The sequence below is a fragment of the Carassius carassius genome, chromosome 23 (genome assembly GCF_963082965.1).
Source record: "Carassius carassius chromosome 23, fCarCar2.1, whole genome shotgun sequence".
Classification (NCBI taxonomy): domain Eukaryota; kingdom Metazoa; phylum Chordata; class Actinopteri; order Cypriniformes; family Cyprinidae; genus Carassius; species Carassius carassius.
This window is the reverse complement of record NC_081777.1, coordinates 22,406,134-22,421,961: the sequence shown is the minus strand read 5'-3', so window position 1 is coordinate 22,421,961 and position 15,828 is coordinate 22,406,134. Positions and strand designations below refer to the sequence as shown.

The window sequence follows — 15,828 nt, the reverse complement described above, 5'->3', positions numbered from 1 at the left end:
TTGTTTCCATTCAAGCACAAAATTCTATGAGGATAATTCTCAGATCATGCTGGAAATCAATTAATATTCTTAAATATTCACTTTATAATAAAATTAACAAATCATTAGAACCTTCACCAAGCTGGAAATGTTTTCAAACTTCGAATGGCATATTTTCATAATCAGTGAGGTCCAAAAATCTGAGAGCACACTGAAAATCTGGGATACAGTATTTTTAGGATATATATAAGAAAACAATTAAAAAAAGAATTATTATTATATATGATGATATTCTAATTAATATTGATAAACAAATTTATAACACTGATCATTTGAGATTATTTGTGCAAAAAGTCAATTTTGTTTCAATTGAAGCACAAACAGTTAATATTCTTAAACATTCACTTTATAATAAAATTAACACAAATCAGTGTTCCTTCAAAGAGCTAAAACGGTCTTGAAGCTTTGAAATCTTCATTTTCATATTCATTTTCGGAGGTAAAAAAAAAAAAAGCAAATCTGTGATTCAGTATTTTTTCATACCTCTGAAAATAATCAGTTTAGGATAAAACAACAAAAACAAAAATAAAAAGAAACAAATAGTCAAATTAATTCTAAATAAGCAAGTTAATTACACTGATCATTTGAGCTACTTTGTACAAAAGGTCAGATGTTTTTGTGTCCACAGAAAAAAACAACATGCTTTTTGGATAATTCTTAGATCATGCTGGAAAACAACATACAGTAACAAAACATTTGGTGACACTTTAGTATAAGGGACCAATTCTCACTATTAACAAGTTGCTTATTAGCATGCCTACTATTAACATATTGGCTTTTTATTAGTACTTATATATCACAAATTCTGAATGACCATATTCTACATCCCTAATCCTACCCAATTTAACAACTACTTTACTAACTATTAATAAGCAGCAAATTAGGAATTTATTGAGGCAAAAGTCATAGTTAATGGTTTGTTAATAATGAAAATTAAAGTGTGAACATTTCTTAAATGTTATTTTTTCAGTTAAAATCTGCAGTGAAGTAGTTATGTTGATAATAAAATATTTGTATAATTTAGAAAATGCTAAATTAGCAGTCATTCATTAGTAGTCATTCATACAATATCTACAAATGTCGGTAATGAATGTTATTTTAAAGCATTAAAATTCCTACTAATGCATCTGTGCATTCTTAGTGAAGCGTCATGAAAGCACACATGAACGTGGCATGTGTGCTTTCAACGTGGTACTACCAGCATCTCTCCACCTGTGCTCTCTTGTACCAGCAGCCCAACTATATATATGTTCCTTTCTCACCCCTATAAATATGATTCTCTCAGAACTCAGATGAGAGTTTTGGTGGCCATTACCCCTCTTATTTTCGACCAGACTGCGGTCAAATTGTTAACCTTTGTTCTTCTATAGGTCCAAATGAAAAAGCTGGTCTGAAAATGGAGCTTTGTGTCCCAATTCCATTGCATCTCGGTCAGACTCCTTGGCCAAAGCTCCTCGAGCAGGGTTTAATAGAACTGGCAGCAGGCTCCCCAAATCCAACACAAAAAGCAGGTGGTGAAAATTAAGATCCAGTCTGTGCCTCCGCCTGCTAGTTCAAATCGCTGTAGTAGCTCTGCCACAGGACACTGCAACAGTAACAGCCAAGGCAGGAGTTGGCTACAGCCTCTGGTACTGAGTTTGTCTTAATTATCACTGCCGTTCTAGTCTTTACCTGCGGCACTGTCTTAATTTTATCTGCTTTGCAATATTTCCACTGTTTCTGAATGCAGCGGTAGTGAAATCAGTTCAGTGGTGGGGAAGATAATTGAAACTGTAGCTTTCCATCTTACTCATAACTTTAAGTGACGCTACAAAAAATTTACAAAGTTAACAAAAAGTGGCTAGCTACATTTAAGCTGCACTATCATTTAAAAGACTGGAGCTGGTAGTATTCTTCTGTTTTATGCTCACAAAATGTGCAATAATCTGATGAAAAAATACAGTTTTCTGTTTTAATACAGTATATTTTAAAATGTAATTTATTCTAGTAATGACAGTGCATCCTTGATGAATGAAAGTGTCAAAAATAAATCAATAAATAAAACTCTTACTCACCCCATACTTTTTAAACATGCAATATCTTAAAAAAAAACATATAATATAGTCCATACTTTTTAAACATGCAATATCTTAAAAAAACAAGTCAAAGACATACAAAAACAAACAGAAAAATGATTACTAAATATTTTACTTTGGCTGAACAACATGAAAGTAAGAGTCATTTCTGGTAGAACTTGTAAGTATAATTTAAAAGTTGATAGTGCTACTTTTAGTTTTAGTTACTCCCAAAGCTACTAGCCCTAAAGGAAAGTACATTTGCTTCTGAGGATGAACAAGACGAACAGGGCTGTAAGCAATACCATGACGCATTCAGTGAAGCAAAAGAACGAGTTATCCATCTATTTTAACATCTCTCTAAAATAAATTCAGATTACTGATATGATCATCTCTCTATCGGTCTTTCTCATGCTCTCTCCTTGTATCTTATCACTTTCATTTTAGCATCCCCTTTGTTCATCAGAAAACACGAACCAGGGTAGATTGTGTGCCATGTGCAACCAACTGGATAAAAAAACGATTTGTTATTTATACCCATATTGAGTCTTGCCTAGAAATCACAATGTATTTTGAAGTCCTTGTATCTAGCGCTTCTTTCTGTGTTTGGGAAGGTCTTTGTGTTAAGTATAAACCTGCTGTGTAACAAGACACAAGCATTGCGAAAGTACCATTGCTGAGACCCTCACCTTGTTCCCAGACTCCCTGCAGGAGGTGATGTGTTTATGTGTGTGTGTGAGACCACTATAGAAATGATTTTCAAATTCAATTCAAAGAACGATCAAGGGAAGTGCTGACTAGAAATGTTTTCTGAAAGATGCTTCCATTTTTCCCTGAAAAAAATCCACAATCATAAACTTTTATTATGTAATTATGAGTTTTGCCACCCTCATTTGTCATATTTATGGCCCTGTTTAGGCTTGGTATTTTCCATTTTGGGTCATCCGGTCACAAGTGGTGAGCCAAGACACACTGCTGTTTGCATCTCACGTCTCACAAATGTGTCTCCTGTGAACACCTGTGATGGATTTTGATGGGATGTTTACTGATTTTGTAGGTATAAACTTCCTACACTTTTCACTTACTGCATGGCATTAAAAGTACAAACTAAACTAAACTAAATTTATCTTAACCACCAATTGAATGTTTTGTTCAGGATTCTCACCTGGGGACTGAAGATTTTCATCTGAGGGATCTCCATCATATGTCATATATAGGATTAATTAATTCCGTTAATTAATTTAATGAATCAGCAAATTATGACATAAACTGGCTAAACTGGTATACTTAGGGTGTATTAAATTAAATTCAATTTATGCATTTAGCAGACGCTTTTATCCAAAGCAACTTACAGTGCATTCAGGCTATCAATTTTTATCTATCATGTGTTCCCGGGGAATCGAACCCCCAACCTTGCGTTTGCTTGTTTGCTAACGCAATGCTCTACCACTTGAGCTACAGGAACACTATTATTATTATTGTATTAACAACTGGAAAGTCTGCTATTTCAATTGCTTTGGTTCGGACCAAATACAATGTAGATTGTTTTTGGTTTGGTGCGGTTCGCTTTCGCACTGCCCTTTTTGCAAGTGAACCTGATATTGTAAACAAAACCACACTAAGGTCATCAGTTCATTGGAGAGAAATTCTCAAGCAGGGAAAAACAGGAAGTGCACAGGCTAATCATGGTGATCTTTCTTAGTGCAATTTTTATTCTTTTACTGATTTGGTGTTGTCAGCTAACACACAATGAATAAACTTATGAGCATCATATGAGACAATATCATATGTTTAGAGCACAACCGATATGGGTTTTTTGAGGGCCGATGCTGATACCGATATTGGTGTGTAAAAAAGACCCGATATCTATATATCGGCTGATATTCTTTGTGTATATTATAGTATGATACCAGTCAAAAGTTTGGACATGCTTTCCATTTGTGTGTCCAAAATTTTGACATAAACAGAATATATATAAATAAACACATTTTATGCAATAATTACTCAAACGTGGTTATCAAACACTTATAATGATGTGATTTTTAAAAATTCTCTGTTCGGTATTTTCCGGTAATCAAATGAACATACAGAACATAAGTATCCATATTTAAATAGTCTTTTTTGCAGTTTAATATTCACAAACACTTGTCTGTATCGCTATTTGATTTAAGTGTACTGACCTGTTTTTTATTCATTTATCAAAAATATGACAAATTTAATGATATTTTGCATTATATAGTAAATTCCGTTTTTATGAATGGATTCCATCTGCCTTTTCCACATTGTCAAAAAATCACAGGGCCCTACTAATGTCGCAAACGAATATGATAAGCTAACTGTGAGAGTAAAAGACAGGGACATTGTTTATTGACTTTAGCATTGAGTCTCTCCAACTAGGTGACAACGTAGAATTAATTCACCATTCAACAGACTCAAGCTACCATCGCAATACCGTCTATTGGACTGCAGAAAGATACTAACTTTTCAATCTGCTATGTTACTGACTGACAAACTATGCTGGCTTAGGAAATGTGGTTGACCGATTTGAGGTTTTGGGACATGGCACGGCTGTTATAAACACAAGCATTGACTGAGTGCTGTAATGCGCCGCAGACGTGTGCCGTTATATGCAGATCAATTCTAACACCACTGAATTTGCTGTTAAAAATGAACCATCCATTCATCATATCATCATGCAAAACTTAGAATTATAATCATTGTATTGTGACGATCGGGTGCGGGGGTCAGGATGGCTCTCTTAATCAGAGAAAAATATAGGTGCAGGTGGAGACTGTTCTAGTTCTACCCCAAAACAAAATCAAGACTTTGTAAAAGAGCATAATAGGACCCCTTTAAAGCATATCACAATGTTAGTTTAAAAATGTAACCTAGATAAATCTGCACTTATAGGCGCATATACAATCGTTTGTGAAGAGAGTGGAAGCTGAAGCATGCTTCAGGAAATCAGTGGAAATAAATTGAAATACGCTTTTAGTGATATGTCAGTAAATGTTTTAATAGATTTGAATTATTCTTAGTATAAAATATTTTTATTTATTTAAATTTGTAATTTTAAATAAACTAGTAAATAAATTTAATTACTCTTTTACATAGGAATTCACTTGTTATAATGTCTATTTTATAATTTAATTTTGCCACAATAAAATAGAAAAAAAAGAAAAAAAGATCAAATTAACTAGAATAATAAATAACAGCAAATAAAAATAAATAATATAAATATAAAATTATGATAAACCATATTTTTTTTAATTTTAACTTAACCACAAACCACTTTTCTGAGCAAGTAATTATGTGATTAATTCAGTTAATGAATCAGCATTTAAATTAATTAATTTGATTAAGAAGTTATGATTTGAAGGTTATGAAAATTACTGATAAAATTATATATGTACAAAAACATTAAAATCCAACAGATATTGTAAAGCCATATTTGACCCTGGACCACAAAACCAGTCATAAGGGCCTTTTTTTAAATGATACAACATCTGAAAGCTGAATATATATAGTATATAATATAATATACTAATCATTTTTGGCGTAAAAGCAAAATCTATAATATTGACCCATACAATGTATTGCTGGCTATTGCTACAAATATACCCATGCTACCTATGACTAGTTTTGTGGTCCAGGGTCACATATGTAGTCGACAAATCAAATCCTTTTTTCTTGGTGCAGTGCTTCATAGACAGGTTGATAGGTGGTCTGTAATGGTTGTCTAGGACGTATCGGTGTTTACTCTACAAATGAGAGGTTAATGGCAGGTGTATAGGGGACCTATATGTCAGGGGGCATATGAAAAAAGACCATCCTTTAGTTCAGAACATTAACAACTATAATCATCAATGCTTAGCAGTCAATTTCATGTGACAATTTTTCAGCTTGGCAGGATTTAGCAGTATTTAATTAATGTAGACAATGATAAATGATAAACATGGACTCACTGTGTAGCCTGGGGCACAGATACAGGCCCCAGTGAGACTGTGGCAGTCTGCTCCATTAGCACACTGGCACGGCACTCTACATCCTTCTCCATAGTAACCCGGGGGACAGGTCTCATTGCAGTATAGACCCGTCCATCCTGCTGTACACAAGCATTCACCTGTCAGGGGGTGGCAGCTGAAAAAGAAAAAGACAGATCGACATTTAGGTACAAATATGCCTAAAGATACATTGTGTATACGACATCCAAACAGAAACACTTTGGTTTCCAGCACAAGGGAGCCAAATCTGAGGACTAAAACCATTTGAATTCATCCATCCTGGTGTCTGTGAGCTCCACTCAGATAAATGGGGTGTCCTTTCTCTCCTTCATGTAGTAATGAGCCCCAGTGTCTTAGGGCCTAATCTACCCATACCAGGCATTAACATTGCATTAGCCAGGAACGCGGCTAAGAAATAATGAATGAAGCACAGGTCACGATAAAGAGCAAGTGCTATGCTACTGTTGAAAGGTGTTCGAATTTTTTTGACTTGCAAGTCAAATGAAGTCAAATGGACTTTACTCACCCATGGCTCCGGAGGTTAACTTGTGGAAAGTTGGCTAAAAAAGTAATGATTGTAGGACTGAAAGAGTGGACTCCACAAAGATGTATTGTTTGTATGAAATAACTTAGCTGAATTGTTATCTTCAAAGTGTGAGGAAATTATGATCTAATCAGCACTGTAATTTAGTATAATATATTTAATCATGTCTTCCGAGTGTCATACCTTTGCATTGTATATATAGAACAACTTTTTAAAAATGGCAGAAAAGAAATGCAAAAATTCATGGAAAATGACAAATGACAAAATGGAAACAAAACAAAATGAACAGCAATACATGTATGAAATTAATTTCATTAACAAGAATATAATGTAATTAATTCAAATATATATTTTACTCAGTTGACAGTCCTAGAAAAAATGCATCCATAAATATACTGGTTTAAAATTTTTAGACAAATTTAGAATTTCTTTTCTTCGCAGGGAAACAAAGCGCATTGTAGGGATGCACTGATATTAGAATAATTAAATTACTGCAAAATTCTTACTGAAATTTCATGTTATGGACAATATTAAAATTCTTTACTGTTTTGTCTAAATTAAAAACAAATAAATAAATAAATACAGCACTGAAAACTAAAAATGTTTTAAATGCTACAAATGAATTTAGGCATCACAGTATTTTATAATACAACATGGATATTTGTTTTAGGATTTGCTAAAGATTACATTTAATAGTATTAAAAACCAGATCCTTCATTTTAAGTGAGCATTAAATAACAAAGGTAACAATAGATAACAAAGGTAATCTAACTGTAAAAATAGGGCTTATGAGCATGCAAAATTAAAAAAAATCTATATTGTCCAATATCATTAAATAATAATAATAATAAAAAAAGTGTTAAATCAGCTGATAACCATTATGGTACTAATATGCATTCCTAGTCTATTGATTCTCTTCATTTCCAAGGTTATCATTCTAGTGTGGTCTACTGATGTGTGATAACGTGTCTCACCTGAGTGTGTTGGTGGCGTTACAGGGGCAGTATTTGTCACAGATGAGACCGTAGAGGCCTGGTGGACAGAACCTTTCCTGGCAGTGAGGCCCTTTGAATCCTGTATCACACAAACACGCTCCATTGATGTGGTAACACTTGGCCCCATTCTGACAGTCACAGTGGAGGGCACACTGGGGTCCATATGTGCCGACCGGACACTCTTCCTGGCACCTGGGAACAGTGAGGGAAGAAAACCCCAAAGCAACTTTACATTATTCGTTACTCAGATGGCTCAGTAAGAAAAAGGAGCCTGTCAGAATAACACAAGCGGAATTAGTAGACTACTGAATCATTCTAATCTAAGGGTCAAGGGTCAAAGCCTTGGGCATCTTCTTTGGTACCTCAGGTTCATCAGCCCTTGGCTTCGCCTGGGGTGACAGCAAACTAAGCAGTCATTTATTACCGTGAATACAATTAGACCCCGGCTCATTCTCTCTATTGAATAGCAAAGTGACTTAAGGAACAACGACTTCCACAAGATCTTCAATATACATTCCTGGCAGAACATCAATCTTGAGTGTCCAAAGAAGCCATTAGGAGATAGATAAATAGCTCAATTAAATTATAAAACGGACTAGGTATGTTTCATGTTGAAATTACACCAGCGTCCTTTGTATCAGGAGAGACGGGTGTGAGAAGGACTTTCGGGAAGGGAGGAGGGGGTACTAACGCAATCTGAGATTATTCCTGCTGGACTAATTCACCTGTCACAGACCAAATGAATGAGGGCAATTTTGTTAAATATTAGAGGATAAGAAGTGTCTGTCCTGAAAGTGTTTTCATTCTCCAGACAATCACTTTACTGCGCTAATAAACCCTAAGCTGCTGCAGAAGACACTGGGAAATAAAGGCACTGAGCAATTTCAACTGGATCCTAATTAAACTCCATTACTGGTAATTAATGGACAGAAACTTAACAAACCAGTGCAGATCTCGGAGTGGGATCAGTGGACACAGGGAATGTAAACACAGAGCAGTAAAAAAAAAAGAAAAAAGCAATTAATCAATTATTTAGCAACCGAATTTTGCAGGCTTGTTTACAAACTCCTTTTGTGGTAGTTTTTTTTTTAAAGGCACAGAGGAATAAGAGATATAAGATCTGATGGAACTGGGTATTTATTTTACCTGTGGCCACTGTATCCTGCCATACACTGGCACTGTCCTGTAATGTGGTCACACAGTCCTCCATTGCGGCAGGAGCATTCCTTGCTGCAGTTGATCCCGTACTTGCCGAATGGACATGGCTGGGCACACACAGACCCCTGTACAGAAAGAGAAAATTTGGGAATCAAATGAAAGTCATTCACGACAATTAAAGCAGCACTGATTTATATAGGAAAAATGTATTTACTAACTTTTAAATAGCATTTCTCATAAAGTTTTGAAACAACAGAGGGAATAAAGGATTTTAGGTGAATATACAGTATATATAATCAGTGTAATTAATCTATAGAATTAAAGATGAAACAATTATGCAGAAAAACAAAATTTGGCCCTTTAAAAAGGCCATATTTTATACATCTGTAGCCACTTATGTTAAGCTGATGAAAGTGCATGATCGCTATCTGATCCAGTCTTTGCTACTGTACCTTTAAGACCTCTAAGCAAGGTTCCTTTATCATTGAATAGGAACTGAATCACTGCATTTCTATCTAAACAGCTAATATGATAATGTACAGTACACAGTTGAGGCCAATACTATAACAATTTCTAAATGACCCATTTTTGCAGTTTAGTTTTAATAAACGATGAACTGAAGATGGAGCATTGCTTTGTAAATATTAGAGTATGTCTACATACTGTATCACGTTGAACTTTTTTCAGAAGAGAAAGGAAACTTGTGTTTTTGATATGTCCTCTTTACGAGTTTGAGATGATGCAAAAGGAGCAATAATGAGACTTTACACAATTTGCTTCCAAATATTAACTTCAGCTGCTCTGCGAGACTCAGATCAGTGTCATTTCTTCCCCACTTAGCTTTTGCATGTATCTACATTCAGATTCTCCTCCACCCTTCCTTCATTTACCTCTTAAACTCTTTCCCTTTTCCTCCATTCTCTTAAGCCTCCCTTTCTCCTTCTAATTACTCTCTCTTTTCCTTCCTTACTTCCTTTTAAGCATGACTCACCTCCTCCATCGCTTCAGTATCTTGCCCTTTTACTCTCCTTCACTTTCTGCCCCTCATTCCTTATCATCTGTCTCCTCATCTTTATTCCTCTCTGTCCTTTATTCTCTCGGTCACTTTCCCTTTGTCCCCCACTTCTCCACCCTGTGTGCAGCTTCTTACCGTCCATCCAGCAGGGCAGGAGCATTCTCCAGTGATGTGATGGCAGGTTCCTCCATTCTGACAGGGGCAGCGCTGCTCGCACTGTGGCCCATGACTTCCAGAGGGACATCGCTCTCCACAGCTGCCGAACCACAAGAGCAAACACTTGAAACTCAGGCAGTCATTGCAAAGGATTGCAACATAAAACACAAGAATGTTCAAAGACTTTAGAACAAATGCTTAAAAAAAAGCAACCTCAGAAGAACTTCACAGTGTTTTCACTATGCTAACAATGTATATATAGACAAAGAGTGAGTATATAGTATGTAGATTAGTATGGGAGACTGGGGCTAGTTGTCACATGGGGAAATACCCAGAAGGTTTTAGGTTAGAAATCTCCATGCCCGAAACAATCGATATTTTAAGGATATTCAATTTTTCTCCCCCATTAAAAAGAGATAGACTTCTGTTCAAAGTTTGGGAGGCACTTAATAGTCTATTAATATGCACACAAAAAAAACATAAAATTCACATTTTATGATGATCAAAAAAAAAAATATTCCAGTCTTCAGTGTCACATGATCCTTCAGAAATCATTCTAATAAGCCAATTTGCTTAATTAAGAATCATTCCTTGTTATTATTAAAGATATTAAAGAAATATTTATCAATTTTGATCAATTTAATATATCTTTGGCAAAATGAAAGTATGTATTTGTATTCAAAGAACTAAAATCGTACTGACCCCGAACTTTTGAACAGTAGTGTATATTTGAAGGATATTCTTTCATATTTCACGTAGCACAAAACATTATGGGTTTTAATTTAGCTGACGGCAGGTTCTCATTGTGGTAAAACAAAAGGTCACAAAAGCTGAATCTGGATTCTTGGCAAAGATGGTGTAAAGGTTGAATAGCTTTTTTGTAGTCAAGAGGTGTGTGTTTATACAGAAATTGTCTTTCAAAAATAAACGTACCCTTTTCACCAGTGTAACAACTTGCCTTTGTCTCCTCTATATGAAGAATATATTTCAGGAAAGACATATTAACCTTCATATTTCTATATTGCAAACTGGTTTTATTCCTGGTACTCACATGGGACCCATGTAGCCTGGTGCACATATGCATTCCCCCGTCTCGTGGTGGCAGGTGGCACCATTGAGGCATTGACACTGCAGCTGGCAGCCCTTGCCATAGTATCCAGGCTCACATTGATCTTCACAGCGCCATCCTTGGTAGCCGTCTGTGCAGACACAGGCTCCTGTGATGGGGTTACACAGGGCCCCATTCTTGCACTGACAGCGGTTGCTGCAGTGGGGCCCCCAGTGGCCACTTTCACAACCTGAAACACAGAGAAGAAGAAAGAACACTTTTTTTACTCAGGCTGGGGATGGAAACTCATGCTTATCAGTACAATTCAGTTGTATGACATTCCAAATGGTTACCTGTAATCCTGGAATTGCCAAAACACAAGATTTGTGAAGTCATAGGATTTTATTATGGAACATATGCAAGTTTGTACAGTGTTTTGTCAATACAAGTGAATCCCACTGTGAGTGGTGATTAGCTAAAGCATAAATTATTTACATCCTCTCATATATTCTTTTTAAATTATCAACAAGCTAATACCATGCGGAAAGCAAACGCTATCAATAAAATGGGTGAAACTGCAAGGAACTAATCTTGCAAACGCACCTAAAGTGGCCCAGAGATGCTATAAAACACTGACACAGTCATTCTTGTGTTTACACAGTATTAGCTAGCATAGGGCCATAACCACCATAGACATCAGTTTTAGAATTGTTTTATTTTTTTTTTTTTTACATTTGTTTACACCCTGACTCTAAGAGCACTTTTGGTTTCTCTCGCCACACACTCTAAAAATCAGTGTTAACTATTAACTCGTGCTAACTTAGTGGATTTTTCTGCAAATGTTCAAATGTTTGTTTAAAAAAAAAGATATTAATTATTTTATTCAGCAAGGATGCAATAAATTGATCAAAAGTGACAGTTAAGACATTTAAAATGTTACAAAATATGTGACCCTGGACCACAAAATCAGTCTGAAGTAGCACGGGTATATTTTTGCAGCAATAGCCAATAATACAGTGTATGGGTCAAAATTATATATTTTTCTTTTATGCCAAGCATCTTTAGGATTTTAAGTAAAGATCATGTTCCATGAAGATACTTGGTTAATTTCCTGTAAATATATAAAAACTTAAATTTTGATTAGTAATATGCATTGCTAAGAACTTCATTTGGACAACTTTAAAGGTGATTTTCTCAATATTTAGATTTTTATGCACCCAGATTCAAGATTTCAAATAGTTGTATCAATAGTTGTAATCACCAAATATTGTCCTATCCTAACAAACCATACATCAATGGAAAGCTTATTTATTTTGGACCCTTCAAAAAATGACCCTTATGAATAGTTTTGTGGTCCAGGGTCACATATTTCTATGTCAAATAAATTCTGGTTCTTTTGAACTTTCTATAAATCTTTTTTAATTAAATATGTGAGCACAGTGACTTTTTTCTTCCAAAAACATAATTTCAAATTCTTACAGTTCCTACAATTATAAACAGTATCTATCATTTAGATGATGGTCACATGTTGAAGGTACCATATGATTTAAACAACCTCAGAAACCTCAGTCCATATTTAACCACTGATGCGGCAAATGCTTGACTAAGCTCAGAAGGTTATTTTGAAAGTGGATGAAGCCCTAATGAAGATTGTGTGCTGCGAGACACCAGCGTCCATCATCTATACCAGACAAACACGAGGTGGATGATCAGCATTTCGAGAAGACAGCTTGGCACAGAGGGGGGTCTCGGAACATCCTGGCACTGCGGCAAGTCTTTCCCAGGAGGTGCGATGTAGGCCGCATTAAGCAGCTCAAAGAGGGCAGGAGGCACGTTATTGATTTGAGTAAATCTGCTATGGATGAGTTCTCCTGTCAGTTGAGCTCTCACACTCACACCAAAAGACCAGGGCACATTAAAGGCAGGAAACCTGCAGGAGGTCAACGAAGACAGATTAGCCGCTCATCGTCTGCTCCACTCGCAGTCAATCAGCACTCATCATGCTCCTCTCAGCTCTCCTACGCTGATGAGAGAAAAAGAGCAGAAAAACACAACACATCCACCGTTTGCCTCACTCACCAGCCCCCGGACCTCGTCAACTCCCCATCAGCCCCAAAGTGAGCGCTTCACTTTCAAAGAAGCCTCATACTGGGACGCAAACAGTTTCCCTCCCATTCAACATGGCAAATCCAAGTCCGCCGGCCTCTTCATCTGAAGCCATTCTGAATCATTCCGGAGGAAGACAAATAAAATGGAAATCTAGACAGAGCTTAATTTGCAGAAGTCTTTTTCTCTGGTGCTCAGAAGCAGCACAAAATGTTGCCATTGAAGAATCAAAGCCTCTTTTCCCCCCACAGCGAGACACTTCAGCACATTTCCTCCTAAAGCCCATTATCTCGGCCCGTCTTTTCTGCGTTTAGTTTCAGACTCGCCGCAGACAGTCTCTCACTGCGGGCCCTCTGACAGCATTTAGCCGTGATTAAAGAGTCAGAGATCATTTGGTGCCACGGGCAAGGCTGTAAAACAAACAGTCTTATTCCTATTTCTCTGTGTTTAAAGTATCTAAAGGAAAGCTTCCATAAGGATGAGTCTAATCGGAGAAGAGATGAAGGAAGAGAGGATGAGGGCTCCGTTGGGGCCATGGATGGTGTGTGTGGGCAGAGATTCAATGGTAAGTACACCAAACAGCTGACCTGCAACACAACCCCCATTAAAAGCGCTCAGCATTGCACAAACAGGCTAATCAAAGGGGTGCGTTTGGGGAGACAACCGATACTCCTCTTCACAACAAACTTGCACCTTGAGGCATCAGGACCGAGCTGTGAGCGTGCGATTGTGTACTGTACTTTGATAAGCAGAAAAATGTAACGGCTTGATTTGATCAGATGGTTGAGAAAGATCTCAGGGCAGGGCAGCACCATGCACAATCCTGTGAGAATACCTAATGCTGAAGTTCTCTTATAAGTGTGGCAAGACTTTTTACAAAACAAGTGAAATCCCTTCAGCTGCAGGCCTGATTTAAAAATTATTAAGACTGACAAGAAAAATTCTGTTTGTATTTTGGTGCTACGTTCTGCCTAGAGCTGTGTGTGCAGCTAAATAAACATGAACATCACAGAAGGCTAATTAGGGAGAATTCCAGAGTCTAAACTCTTGTATTTTCTATGAAGACAAAATATCTCACTCCTGTGGAATATAGAAGCCCTGCTTACGCTGTCTGTTTTTATTAAAAATCAGTTTGGTGTTGGAGCCATAGCCTTCAGTGTAGTGCACCTACATATGGCACAACTACGCTTCATATATCTCCTCTTCTATCACTTCCTTTCTCTCCTCAAATGTAATCAAAATTAATCAAATTATAACTTATATACTAATATATATAATGAAAATGTCTTTTATTATTATTTTTCTAATAAAAAAAAAAGATGTCATGTAAAAACCTAGACTTTTTTATGGTCAAAATTCAGAATAAATAAATAAAAGAAAAAAAACACCTTCCCTTTATTATCATTTTCTGCAAATAATGGCAAAAATGAAACAAAAAAAAAATATATATATTTTTTGGAAATAGGATCAATTTTAATTTTATTATATGTTTCATGCCTTATCTGCCTTCAATGTTATTTTCATTGCAAGAATTAGGTTTAAAAAATATATATATTTTTTTACTAGTTTTAAACTAATGCAAAAACAGTTCATCACTCCCTTCCTAGCATTTCCTGTAACTTCTCACAGTCAAATAAAGGCAGAAAGTCTATTTAGGAACTATTTTATTTATTTTATTATTTTTTTATACCACGTCAGCATGAAAGGCTATATTTGTATGACTAAAATCAGTGTAAAATCTATAAAAAACAGGTAAGTCAATTAATAAACATATTTAAAAACGGCACTTTGGATCCCTACTCTTCTAGCATTCCGTCTTTCCTCAAACTGACATATAAAGTCAAAATGCATAAAGAAGAAACCTATACAATATCTTTAAATGTACTTCACTACACATTCTTTACTAAACTTTCTGAACAAAATCTTTGTCTGGTGGAAGATGAAAGTTCCTCTTCAGGAACTCTAGCTGCATTGATGACGCTTTGGGGAACGCCTCCAGCGTGACGTCTCTGAATAACCTGTGTAATCAGTCCAATGGATGGGCGAGACGTCATAGGCGGGTGACGTCAGAGACCAGAAAGCATAAAAGCACGAGCGGCGAAGCCGGCAGCCAGCCTTCTGTTTTCAGCAAGCGCTCTGTGTGTGTGTCAGTCGCTATCTGTTTGTGAGTCTTATTTAGTGTTGTTTGTCCACTGATAAACTCCATTGTCAAAGCTTCAATCAAGAGAAGTTCTGGGCGAGAGCAGGCAGCATTCAGGCTGTGTGTTTTCCCTGTCAGCAAAAAAAAAAAAAAAGGGGTAGGGACATACGCAGCTTGTGTGTTGTCTGCTCGAGAGTGAAGCGCGCAGTGTCAGTTGATGGCTGGGATGCAAGTGTTTTGCTTCACTCTCAGAAAGGCTCTCTTTGAGGAGGGAGCCTTCACTGGCGTTTCTTGCGGTGCCAGCCCTGCTTTCGCCGAGGCGGAGCGGTGGTTGTGCTCGTGGGTTTCGGTTTCGGATCTGCTGGAAGGAATGTAGACAGGCAAGTCCCTATCTTCTTCCTTAACCATTAGATCCGGCGCCTGCTCTCTGGGGTTTGGAAGCCTGCGTTTGCGGTACTTTCTCCACAGTAAGAGGGCGCGACGCACTGCCTGTATTTCTCTGAGGAGTTTGATGTGGAAGGCGTCGATGAGTTCGCCAGTTGCACAAGCATCAGTTGCACAAGCACCAG

At 36.7% G+C, this 15,828-nt stretch overlaps 1 protein-coding gene across 2 annotated transcripts in view; it reads right to left on the bottom strand.

The window, feature by feature from the left end:
* LOC132101526 (multiple epidermal growth factor-like domains protein 11) overlaps nt 1-15,828 on the bottom strand; it is a 106,404-nt gene that overhangs the window by 32,481 nt on the left and 58,095 nt on the right. For both annotated transcript variants that reach the window (XM_059506558.1, XM_059506557.1), the window contains 5 exons: nt 11,017-11,263; nt 9,945-10,065; nt 8,783-8,919; nt 7,616-7,828; nt 6,059-6,233 (listed from right to left, as the gene is read on the bottom strand). In XM_059506558.1, coding sequence (XP_059362541.1) covers nt 6,059-6,233; nt 7,616-7,828; nt 8,783-8,919; nt 9,945-10,065; nt 11,017-11,263 — 893 coding nt within the window. The remainder of the gene's footprint in view (nt 1-6,058; nt 6,234-7,615; nt 7,829-8,782; nt 8,920-9,944; nt 10,066-11,016; nt 11,264-15,828) is intronic.